Here is a 13,643-nt window from a genome sequence, read left to right on the forward strand (position 1 = left end):
GGCAATTATAAGGATCTCTACATGTTAAAATTCAAATAATGTAAATCAAAGCATATGCTTCACCATTTAAAAATTAATGAATTTAAAAAGAAAAATCAAGTTAAAATAACAACTGCAAAGGATCAAGTTTTTTAATCCCTTCAAACAGAAAACCAACTTAAAATAACCCAAGGTCTGAAAACACCTGGACTAATCAACACCATACATTTCCTGAGGCAATGCACTGAGAATTTACCACTACTTCTGGGGTAATCCTGCTAAAAGGGCTTAACATCATTGTGAGGAAATATCAGACCAGGCTAAACTGAGGCCATTCTACAAAAACAACTGGTTTGGACTCCTCAAAAATGCCAATTACACCTTTAAAAAAACTCAGGAACGGGCTCAGATCAAAGAAGTCCAGTAAGAGAACTCCACACAACACAATCTTAGATAAGGAGTTTATTATAGATGGGATAAATGACAAAATTTCAGTGTGGTCCACTGATTACATAACAATATTGTGTCAATGTTAATTCTCTGATTTTGATTATTGCACTGTGATTATGTAAGAAAATTCCTTGCTTTGGAGAGAAAAAAAAAAACAAGTATTTAGGGCAGTACTAATAAATGGCTCAGGAAAAAAAAAATATTTTAAAAGACAAAGAAAAAAAATAAGGTTGTGTTTACATTTGGCAAATATGAGTGAAGGGTTTCCAGGAATTCTTTTTACTATTCTGCAACTTTTGTCTGAAATTATGTCAAAATTCAATTATTTTTTAAAATAAACATCCTTCATGGGGCTTCCCTGGTGGTCCAGTGGTTAAGACTCTAGTCTTCCAATGCAGGGGACACATTCAATGATATAAGATTTTTAAAATAAACATCCTTCATGCTAAAAATAACAGATCAAGTTATCTAAAGGTAAGAATCACCATGAACACATTTAACAAAATTAAATGTGAGTCATGGAAATGCTCTTAGTACTTACTCCAAAACTGACCAGAGAACAGTGTCCCAGCACAAAGCCTGGAATTCTGGGTTCTACTGTGGCAAGGAACTAGCTTGATGCTGTTAAGCATCTTAACTACTGAAGCAACCCTCTCCCCTGGACTGCTTCCCTGTTCATCAAGGACCTTTTGCCTATAAAATAGTGGCTTGACGTGGAGATCTGGCTATAAGAAAATAATCATATTGACTTAGAAATTATTCATATTTATAAACTGGGTTATAAGTCAGGTTTCTGTGGTTCTGATTAATACCAGCACTTCTCAAATCGTATCAACTCTGGGACATCAACAATAGTATTTTGGGATCCATAAGCCTGGGAACTATCCTCTAAAATGGCAGATTTAGCAAGGCAGTACAACTGTGCACACTCTTGGCTAACAGCTTTGCTTTTAGCTATATTCCCTCATCTTGTCACAGCTTTCTTTTAACCAACAGATTTCATTACTCATAAAGACAACATCAAAACAAGTAACAAAACACTAATTCTATCTAAGAAAACTGCAAGAAACTTAAATATGACACAAACATAATCACTTCAAGGACACAAAAAAGGGTGAGATTGTTTTTATTTTCATGCTTTTTAAAGTCTTGACACAGGAAGAGATAAAGACAGACCACAGGTAAAAATTTTAAATATACAGACAGAAAAGAAGTCACTTTAGAAAGAACATAGCTTTATTCATAACTTCAGGATTAAGGAGTCAAATCTTAAATAGGAAAGTGTTTCATTCAGCACTTACTCAATTTCCTTATTTAGTGATATATATATAGAATTTATGAGTTGGCTCTTAGTTCTGGCATGCTCAGTTGTCTTGCTTATAGAAATAGGATCTTAAAACTTCATTTTCAGAACACTTTAAAAACCAAACCAATGCTTTCCCTTCAAGGATATGAAAGGTATTTCCTATTTAAATCTGATTCATGGTTTTATAAAGCAAGAAGAGCACATATTATTTCATCATCCATATGCTGGATTCTAACATTCTTTTTGATGGTGATGTGTTCAATGAAACAAACTTATAAAGACAGAATTCCTTCTCAATTTGTAAACCAAAATTTTAAAAGCAAAACCCTTGTAGAGACAGGAAGACATTTTTATAACATAAGCAGCTACAACACTAAGCTGCTGGCACAGACCAAAACAATTCAGGAATAAATTATTATTTAACCTTTCAATACTCTGTTTGCTATATAATTTGTAAATATTTTAAATATATCTTCTTCTGCAACAAAAAATAAGATTATCCCCACCTTAACAGCTTTTGAAGATGTAGATACTATAAATAAAAAAAAGGTAACTTTTCTACTGAATGTCCAGTTATAAACTGAACCCCTAATTTTCCTATCCCAAGGATATAAAAATGATCTAAAGTAGATTAAAGTGCCCTACAAGTTGATCCTAAAAATGACTTTTCATATGCTCTTCCACTAAAGCAATCAATATAAAAAGAATGTAAAAGCATGTTTAGTGCTTGAAGGTTTAGATAACCTCCAAGGAATCACAACTTGCAAGCTCTTAAACCCAGGGCTATACAATATATGAAAATACTAATGTCTCATAAAAAAAGCAAGCCAATAAACCTATTTGTAAATGGCCTAAATTTCAGTAATAATTCCATTCTCTGTAATTTTTTATCTAAACCTTCAAAGCCATCAACTTTTCAGTTCTTCAAGTGAGCAACTGAAATAGTTGCATTTATTCAGGTTTAAAACTAAATTTCTCTTCTCTCAACGTGAAGGCATAGACAGAACAGACAGTAAAAGTATTTTGCCCAACATCCTGACCCTACAGATGTGGAAACCATATACAACATGATCTCATGTCATCATCGATTCACCTTCACCACCAGTAGCATCTTGAGAAATGTGAAGGTCTTCAAGCATCTCAGCCAGACTAATTCGAGGTGCTCCTTCATCATCTGTGTCACTTTCCACAGGAATGGTTGAATCTAAGACAAAATATAAAGAGAACTTCAAATAAATACAAACATAGAAATATGTAAATACCTGCCCTCCCCATCATTACTACTATTTAACCATATTATATCTGTAGCACTTACATCACATCCAGAGCAGGCATTTAAATATGCATTGAATGACTGAACTTGCATAAATGTATGAATAACTACCCATTTGTATAGGGGACAGCAAATTGAGGGATCATGCTAGGATGCAAATTATATAAATGTAGCAAAGTAAGCAGTATTTTACTGTTGTGAAAGTTTGGGATTTTTTTTTAGGGGGAAGATGGGTAAATGTTTATAGAGTAGTTTTAGAACATCCAATAAAAGTGGTTTATGGAATCGAAGTTTAAGATATCAAGATACTCATAGTGCAGTATTTATTTATTTACAGAAGATACAACTTAAATAATCCTTATTCACCAACCTCTATAAATGTTCACATTTTTTCTAATTGCTTCATCTTCTTCAAGATCTTCAAGGAAATCTTGGTATTGCCTACAGAAGGATAAAGAAACATTTAAGTATCTCTCCTTTACCAAAAAGTATGAAGTTAATGTCTTCTTCATTTTCATTATTACAAGGTGTGTTCCAAGTATTAAAATCTTTAAAAATAATAACTGAAGGTCAAATATGGATCTTAAATAAACACTGACAAGTTTTTGAAAAATATTTTCCTTCAAAATTACCTGATAAATAAGAAACAATACACGCTTGAATATAAGTGAAAGTAGCTCAGTCATGTCTGACTCTTTATGACCCAAATCACTATACAGGCCATGAAATTCTCCAGGCCAGAATCCTGGAGTGGGTAGCCATTCTCTTCTGCAGGTGATCTTCCCAACCTAGGGTTCGAACCCAGGTCTCCCACATTGCAGGCAGATTCTTTACCAGCTAACTCAGAAGGGAAGCCCAAGAATACTGGAGTGGGTAGCCTGTCCCTTCTCCAGCAGATCTTCCTGACCTAGGAATCGACCAGGGTCTTCTGCATTGCATGCAGAATCTTTACCAACTGAACTATCAGGGAAGCCCCACTTGAATATAAGAGGACATTAAATATAAGACAATGAGAAGACCCCTTCATACTTTACCCTCTCCCTCAAAAAATGTATAGCCAAGTTGAAATACAAACATTTTTAAGACTATAGATGAAACAGTCAAATATGTACTTACAATATCTATTTAATATTATATATTTATACATACGTACTTATTTTAAATTACACTATGAGACTATATTTTATAAATACTGCTGTCTCCCACTCACATTTCAAGACACTTTATTTAAACTTTTCATTTTCGTAGATACCAATATTATTAATGTCATCATTAAGGCCACTCTTCCAATCACACAATAAATTTTTCTAGAACACAGCATCTTCATTTCTCCTTAAATTGAAAATCAGCATATTTGGTATCAAAGAGCTGTTTTCTTTTACACTAAGTCATAAGTACTCATTTGCTCTCTGTGATAGCCACAAGGTTATTATTATACCTTGTGGATTATACTCTGGACCCAAAAGAACTCATTATATTTTCAAATGAATCATCTATAACAACATTGTAATCGTCAGGTCACAAATCAGGAAAAAATAACTAGATCTGTGGTAAAGGTTATTATATCTGCTCATCGTGATCCAAACAACATATTGATAAGTAAACAAAATTAATATTGAGTGCAAGAAGCAACCGTGTGGTAACTATTTCTTGATGATATAAAAACCATAAAGATTTATCAAAAGGATTTCCTTTGAGACAATGTAAAAAGTATAAACAAAGTGCGACCTTTCATCATCTGTATCTGTGTTTTCTCTATCTCTTGCAAGCTCTTTCAGTTTCCAGTTCCTACGACGCTGACGTCTGGTACGGTCATAGCTCTTCTTGATTAATACCTAAAGAAATATTTGCAAAATTACAAAAAATGGGAACTAAGTAACAGGACCTCAAAAGCCAATAAAATTTTTTAAATGAAAGGTTATGGGAATGTCAGAAAGACCGCCAACTGATGATAGTGGTTATACCTCAAAGGAAAGGAGTACAGATCAAGAAGCAGTGTCAGAACTTTCAACATTTTTATTAATGTACTTAATATTTTATGAGAATGCATTTAGCCTTATGTGTATAACTGCTAAATTTACTAACTGAAATTTTCCAGTGACTGAGACTTTTTTAATATTAAAAATTTCATGTTTCTGGTGGTTTTTTCCTTCTGTTACATCAAAGTTCAGTTTTCTGCTACCATTCATGTAAGTCATTCTGAAACATTATCAAAGGAAGACAATTTTTCTCCCTCATATTCCTACTAATAAATACTTATAGACTACATATATATATTCACAACTATATGTCCTAGAACAATTTAATAAAGTGGGGATAAAATAATTTCACAAAATCTTGTAAGACCATTTTAATCTCTTTATGACCTCTTTGAAAAATACCGATTTAGACTTACACCTAAACTACATTTCTATTTCCTAATTTATTAATTAATAAAAGCACAATTGGGTGATGAGGAGGGGAGTCCTTCTTATGCCACAACTTGATTTCTGCCCACAGTTTCTAAAGAGATCAATATTTATTTTAAAACATTAAGTTAAGCAAGCAGGAAATAGCCTTTCACATTTCACATTCACTGTTGCTCCTGATTCTTATAAACTCATGTTAAAAATTAACATTTTTTTTTTTCTGGAAGTAACATCCTTTCTCCTAAGACTTAATACTGTGAAGATTATTTTCAACTAATAATTATATTCAAACCTGAATGATGGTGTTAATTTTAAATGCCTTCTTAACAATATATGAGGGACTTTCCTGGCAGTGGTTAAGACTCCACGCTTCCACTGTAGGAAGCACGGGCTCGATCGCCGGTCAGGGAACTAATAAGATCTATATGAGCTGCCACCAAAAAATGAAGAAAAAAGGCATGAAATAAACTGAGCCTAAAAGAATGAACAGAATAAAGGTCATCGTTTTTAGCTGTAAATTTATTTTTGCTCTATGGATACTATCAAGCAATTTGACAGAATGAAAATTTGGTAAGAGAAAACAAAAAACTCAATAAATCTTGGATTTTGAGATTAAGAATAATTATCTTACATAAAGATTTTGTTATTATAACTTAACTGCAATTTCAAAAGAAATATCTAAGTTTATTATTTTCAAAAAATGTGAACTCGTGCATCTTCCCCATAACAATTACATTAATCCCCATCAACACAAGAAAAAGGGGGGAAAAATCTAAAGCCTTACCACATCTGGGACTCTATCTGATTTCATTTTGTTGACATGCTCATCATTTAAGTTACAGTTGACCAAATCAAACCTGAAATGAAAACAATGAAACAATTAATGAAACACTTACTCTTTTCATGTTGTTTTATAAATAATCACCTAACAGTTCCTCCTAAGATCAAGCATTTAATACGCTTTCCCAATTCAGAAGTTGTGCAGTAAATAGGCTTCTACAGATCATAGTAAAGATAATAATGCATTCTATCTCTAAGTTACACAAGTCATCCACTATTGCCCACCTTACCATACTCTTGTAAAAGAACAAAACAGATATATCTCAGTCTAATGTAAAGATTCAGTTAGATGGCTCCATTTCTTATAAACAACAAAAACAAAACACCCTTCATTCTCCAGTAAAAAGAACTGAAACCCCAAGAGCAAAAGTAATGTTTAAGGCAAGCTTATTAACTTCTGCATCAGAATGGGCTATCCTATGCCCATAAAGACCCCTTACATATATAGCTGCCATATTTTAACAGTGAAATTTATTTTAACAGCATATGCCTAACAAAAAACCACTTGCTCCCCAAAAAACTATACACATAATCTTATCATACAATTTCAGGGATCAATTACTCAAATCTTATAACAAATGACTCTAAGATAATGGCCAAAATGGAATAATTATAAGCTTCTGTCCAATCAGTAATTTAATTTATTATCAATAACAAAGTGAGCTATATAGCTCCTAAGAATTCTTAAATTCTTTTTAGGATAAACAACTTTATTTTAGATAGCTCTGCTGGCTCCCAGAGAAAATTTGCAATGCTACTGGGCAGTTTAAAATAATATAAAATTATACAAACCCCAACACCAGGTCTCCAGGATTTAGAAGATGTCCCAAATGAGTGCGACAAAAATACTGTTTATCTGTATTCATTTCAGATGTTTTCTGTACCCAGACTTCCCCGAGGGTATGCTTAACAGGGAAGAAAATGAACTCTTCAATAATCTAGGCATAATTTAAAAAGTATCTCATAGAAAAGTTAAATACAATGTTGATTTTGGTTTCTGATTTTCATTTTAAATTAAAAGTGTTTGACTTTCCAGACCTCTGAAACACTGTCAAAATTAACCAATTACTGAACTATGAGTAGAGAAAAACTCATAAGTAATTCATAAAATAAATATTTTTGTTAAGATTTTATTCAAGGCTTCTAAAAACATTAACATTGTCACCAAAGCAGACACATATGTAGAACTTTCGAAAGAAATGTATTCACAGGGAGATCATCCAACAAAGACTGAGCAAAAAGAATAAAGTACATTCATCCATGCGTGTGCTCAGTCACGTACAATTCTTTGCGATCCCATAGACTGTAGCCCGCCAGGCCCCACTGTCCATGGGATCTCCAGGCAAGAATATTGGAGTAGGGTGCCATTTCCTTCTCCAGGGAATTTTCCCAACCCCGCATCTCCTGCATTGGCAGGTAGATTCTTTACCACTGCACATCTGGGAAGCCACCTACTAAAAAAGCAGGGGAATCTTCATTTAAATACAGCAAATATCTTAAGTAACACCTTATGTTTTACACATAAGGTTAAAAACACCAGAGTTCATAGAAAATAATTTAACAATCCCAGCAACACCACTGCCACAACAGCATTCAAATCATCAAATTAATTTTCTGAATGTCTACTATTTTGAGGCATAACTTTTTAAAAAAACTATCATGGAAACATCATGTCAAGTTTGAACTTTTTAAGCAAAAAACCACTAGGGCCCTTTCCAACATGGAATTTTACAAGCAATTGTAAATGACATTTCAAATTTCCTGGCTGAATTAAGTATAGCCATGCCAATACCTTAACAAAAACAAACCCAAGTAAAATGGGATTCAGAGCAAAACACTAAGAATTATAGATAGAATTAAAGAATCTCAAAGAGTTAAAAAGAAGAGATAAAGATAGAGGAAAAAAACTGAAGTTAACAGGTCCTGGATTTAGGGGAAAACTGGGGTGGGGGGACGGAGGGGAGCAAATTACCAGGAAAAGACTAAGTTCTAACAATGTATTTTCTGAAAACAAAAAAAACATATATCTAGCTTTATATATGTTGGAGAAGAAGTGGTGGTGTTTAAATGAGAAGTGTCTGCTCTTAAATACTGCTTTCATAGTAGAAGAAATAGGACTGACATGCTTGAAGAAATATATGATTTCAGATACTGGGGTAAGAACTATACAATGTGATTTTAGAACACCTAAATGTTGTGGTGTTATCCCAAAACATAACAATGCTTTCAAAGACTAGTAAAGAAAGTCATGTCAAAGGATATAAGAATACACCTACAGCTATTAAGAAACTGAGTCAATAATTAATAATCTTTCAAAACAGAAAGCATCAGGCCCTGATGGATTCACTGGTGAATTCTAGCAAACATTTAAGGGAGATATACCATTCCTCTAGAATCTTCTCCAGAAGGCAGAAGCACAGGGAACACTTCCTAACTCATTGACAAGCCCAACATTACCCTAAAATCAATATCAGACAAAGACATTACAAGGAAAGTAAACTACAGACCAATCTCTCATGAACATAGATTTAAAACTCAACAAAATATAAAAGAACTGTACACCATTATCAAGTGGAATTTAACACATGTATGCAAGGCTAGTTCAATATTTGAAAATCAAGTTAATGGAGCCCATCAGTCATTAACAACAAGCTAAAAACAAAAAAAATCACACAATGATATCAATACATAAAAAGCATTTGACAAAATCTAACACTCATTCATGATAAAAACTCTCAGTAAACTAGAAATAGAAGGAAAACTTCCTTCACTTGATAAGGAGTATCTATTTAAAAATTACAACTAACATTATACTTAATGGTCAGAAACTTGGAGCTTTCCCTCTAAGATCAGGTACAAGGCAAGAATGTCCCCTCTCACTACTCATTTGCAATATCCTACTGGAAACCCTAGCTAATACAAAAGATAAGGAAATGAAAGGTATATAGACCAGGAAGGTGAAAATAAAATTATCTTTACAGATGACACGGTCATCTACAAAGAAAACTTAAATGGACCAAAAAGCTCCTGAATATATTTAGCAAGGTAACAGGATACAAGGTTATAAATGAAAGTCATCTTCCTGTTTACCAATACAAAAAATGATACTTGAAATGTTAAAACACCATTTACATTAGCACCCAAAACTTAAGTCTAACAAACTATAAGATCTGTATGGGGAAAACTATAAAACTCTCATGAACAAAATCAAAGAAATAAAACACAAAGATGTTACATGTTCATAGACAGGAAAACTCAATATTGCCAATATTTAAGTTCTGCCCAATTTGACCTATAGATTTATGCAATTCTGATCAAAATCCCACATTAAGCCACATAGGTATAATATACAACATGAAGAAAACAGTCAGTCATACTGTAATACCTTCGTATGGCGACAGATGGTAACTAGACTTACCATGGTGATCATTTCATAATATTATGCAAATATCAAATCACTTGTATATAGAAAATAAACTACTGTACATCAACTACGTTTCAATTTTTTAAAAATCCCAATAAGATTTTTCTGTGGGTATCAACAACTGATTTTAAAGTTTACATAGATAAGCAAAATATCCTGAATAGTCAACAAGATTTTGAAGGAGAAGAATAAAGTTGTAGCAATGACACTACCTAACTTTAAGACTTACCAGTCTACAGTAATCAAGGCAGTGTGGTACTGACAAAAGAATAAACAAATAGATCAATGGAACAAAATAGAGCCCAGAAGTGTACCCACATAAATACAGTCAACTGATCTTTGACAAGGGAGCAAAGGCAATACAATGGAGCAAAGACAGTCTTTTCAACAAATGGCGCTTGATCAACCGGATGCATGCATGCAAGTTGCTTTAGTCATGTCTGACTCTTCGCAACCCTATGAACCATAGCCCGCCAGGCTCCTCTCTCCACAGGATTCTCCAGGCAAGAATGCTGGAGTGGGTTGCCATGCCCTCCTCCAGGGAATGCTCCCAACCCAGGGATCAAAACCATGTCTCCTGCAACTCTTGCACTGCAGGAAGATTCTTTACTGCTGAGTCACCAGGAAAGCCCGATCAACTGGATATTGGCATGCAAAAAAAAAAAAAACACAGTCGATCTAGACACAAACCTTACACCTTCCACAAAAACTAATTCAAAATGGATCATAGACCTAAGTGGAAAACACACAACTATAAAACTCCTAGAAGATAACAAAAGAAAAGAATCTAGCTGACCTTGGGTTTGGCAATGACTTTGTAAGTAAAACAAAGGCAGGATCCATGAAAGAACAGTTGATAAACTGAACTTCATTAAATTAGAAACTTCTGCTCTATGAAAGACAATGTCAAGAGAATAAGAAGATGAATTATACTCGGAGAAAATATTTCCAGAAAACACATCTAACAAAGGACATCATCCAAAATACATAAATAACTCTTAAAACTCAAAAATAAGAAAAAAACAATCTGATTTAAAAAATGGGCCAAAGACATTAACAGACAACTCACAAAAGAAGACATACAGATAGCAGATAAGCATGAACAAATACTCCTCATCATGCGTTATCAGGGAAATATAAATTGACAATGAGATACTATCATATACCTATTAGGATGGCCCAACTCCTAAACATGGATAAATCCCAAATCCTGACACCAACTGTTGGTGAAGATGTGGAGTAACAGGAACTCTCATACACTGCTGCTGCTAAGTCCCTTCAGTCGTGTCCGACTCTTCGCAACCCCATGGACTGCAGCCCACCAGGCTCCTCCGTCCATGGGATTTTCCAGGCAAGAGTACTAGAGTGGGGTGCCATTGCCTTCTCCAATACACTGCTAGTGGGAGTGCAAAATGATACCATCACTTTGGAAGGCACTTCGGTGGTTTCTTACAGAATTAAATATGTTCCTTGGTATTTACCCAAAGAAGCTGAAAACTTATGTCCACACAAAAACATGCAAAGGAATGTTTACAGTAACTTACTCATAACTGCCAAAACTTGGAAGCAACCAATATGTCCTTCAGTAGGTGAATGAGTAAACTGTGGGATATCAAGATAATACTTTGCATTTACAAAAAAAAAAGCTATTAAGCCAAGACATGGAGGAACCTTAGACACACATTACTAAGTGAAAGAAGCCAATATAAAAAGACTACACAAGTCCAATAGGAGAAGACTATATGACAGTCTGGAAAAGGCAAAACTATAAAGATAGTATTTACAACAAACAAACAAACAAACAAACAGTGATTGCCAGGGGTTAGGAGGGAACACAGCAGGTTCTAAAGGGAATGAAAATATCCTGCATACTATAATGATGGATGCTATAATGATAGATACATGTCATTATATTAATACATTTGTCCAAACTCATAGACAGTACAATACTAAGAGTGAACTGTAATGTCAAATATGTAATCGTTTTGTGTGATTATAACATGTCAACGTGGACATAAACTGTATGTCCATAAATCTATTCATAAATTGTAACAAATGTACCACTCTTTTGGTGGGGGAAAGGCAATGACAATGGAGGAGGCTACCAATGTGTGGAGGCAAAGGGTATACAGGAAATCTTTTACTGCATCTTAATTTTGGTATGATTCTAAAACTGCTCTAAAAAAAATCTTTCTCCAGGCGATCTCGACCCAGGGATTGAACCCTGGTCTCCTGCATTGCAGGTGGATTCTTTATCATCTGAGGTACCAGGGAAGCCCCCCCACCTACCCCCCCCCCCAAAAAAGTAAAAGTTATTTAAAAAAAAAAAACAACTTTTTTAAAGGACAGAAACTATTCTGAAGAGGCTGCTACTGGCTACATTTGAGGCAATCTGAGTAGAAGGGAGGGAGGCAGTGAAGGAAGGAAGGAGGCGGGAGAAGGCAGGAACAAAGGGAAAAACTTCAAAAATTTCAACAAAGATATCTGGCTATCAAACAATCAAACATTACTTGCTTCCTGATATATCACAAAAGGTACATATCATCACCTCTGAAATGTTCTGACCAAAAAAAAAATTAACCTAAATTTAAATGAGACTTCAGATCCACTTTTAAAGGAAATATAAGAGATTATGAAGCAAGTTAAATAACATCATGAGGAAATGAGAATATAAATCCACAAAATAAAGGGCCTAGTTGCCTTAGAAAGTTGGTATCATAAAAAAAAAAAAAATTAGAAAAAAAGAGCGGGTACTATTATTAATATTTAAGAGGTACAGTCAGTCCCCAGATAGGTACTGGTGTTAACAAACCATAAAAGACACTTTGGGACAAATGAAGAAATTTGGCAAGCTATGTAGTTGATATGTATGATAATACTTTGATTATGTAGCAAAGGTTTCTAGTTTTTACAGATGCATATTGAAGTATTCAGTATTTAGTGATAATATATATATATTTAATTCAAAACGTTTGACATTTTTTAAAAAGTGAAAGGTTAAACTTCTCATTTGCTCCTTCTGTACAAAAAGTAAAAGAAATACTTTTTCATAATAACATTTTAATATTAAAGAGAAAGAATTAACTTACCAGACAGCGTAAGTCTGATAGTTTTCACCACAATGGCCACATGTTAAAAGCAAATGGCATACAAACACAAAACCCATTTTTAACTGAATGTGGTGTTAGCTTATTTGGAACCACAGTTTGGAATTACTAACAAATTAAAACCAAAAAAAGAGTGAGAGAGGGAGACTAAAACAGTAAGTTAGGATTAGGGGAAGGTGAACAGGATGGAACTTACCTTTTTTGATATCATTCCAGCACCTGCACTGCGTTTTATATCTTGGACTATGCTGCATTCCATAACAATAAACTCCTCCAGTTGTTTGGGATGGCATAAACTATTGAAAGGGTGACTCCAAAAAGTGTTCCCATCAATATCTGCAACTAAGAGCAAACACAGAACATTAAAGAACGAAAGAACTGAAGTATTTCAAAGCCATCAAATGTGTTAACTAGGAAGAAGTTGATATAGTGAACTGAGAAGCATCAGGTCAACAGAAACCAGAGTGGCAACTTTCACTGCAGGGGACATCATTTATTCCTATACATCAACCCCAAATTTCCCAGAGAGTAAGAGAAATACCAGGTGTCAAAAATATCCTAAGTAGCTACTAACAAGTGCCTTTAAAATAAGATTGGATCCCATCAACTGTATAGCGGTTTCGTGTGATGGCATTTTATTTGACACATTATCAGCCATCTCAGGTGTTTAGTTTACGGGAAATAAATTTCTACCTGACACATGTTCATCCCAATACTACAAACAGAATTTTGACTGATGAATTCTAATTGATAAGGATAATAAATGACTTTCTAGAAAATATCAAAATAAATTCAATGTTTTATAAAAGAAAACGTGTATTACAGTAAACATATGAAAAAGATCAAGTAGGAGATG

At 33.9% G+C, this 13,643-nt stretch overlaps 1 protein-coding gene across 1 annotated transcript in view; it reads right to left on the minus strand.

Moving 5' to 3' along the window:
- Positions 1-1,538: 1,538 nt before the first annotated feature.
- NMD3 (NMD3 ribosome export adaptor) overlaps positions 1,539-13,643 on the minus strand; it is a 36,555-nt gene continuing 24,450 nt past the window's right edge. Inside the window, exons 11-16 of the mRNA XM_061416983.1 lie at positions 12,984-13,129; positions 7,049-7,161; positions 6,201-6,273; positions 4,737-4,843; positions 3,379-3,449; positions 1,539-2,939 (exon numbers count right to left, since the gene is read on the minus strand). Coding sequence (XP_061272967.1) covers positions 2,809-2,939; positions 3,379-3,449; positions 4,737-4,843; positions 6,201-6,273; positions 7,049-7,161; positions 12,984-13,129 — 641 coding nt within the window. The 3' untranslated portion in view covers positions 1,539-2,808. The remainder of the gene's footprint in view (positions 2,940-3,378; positions 3,450-4,736; positions 4,844-6,200; positions 6,274-7,048; positions 7,162-12,983; positions 13,130-13,643) is intronic.

Source organism: Bos javanicus, chromosome 1 (genome assembly GCF_032452875.1).
Source record: "Bos javanicus breed banteng chromosome 1, ARS-OSU_banteng_1.0, whole genome shotgun sequence".
Lineage (NCBI taxonomy): Eukaryota > Metazoa > Chordata > Mammalia > Artiodactyla > Bovidae > Bos > Bos javanicus.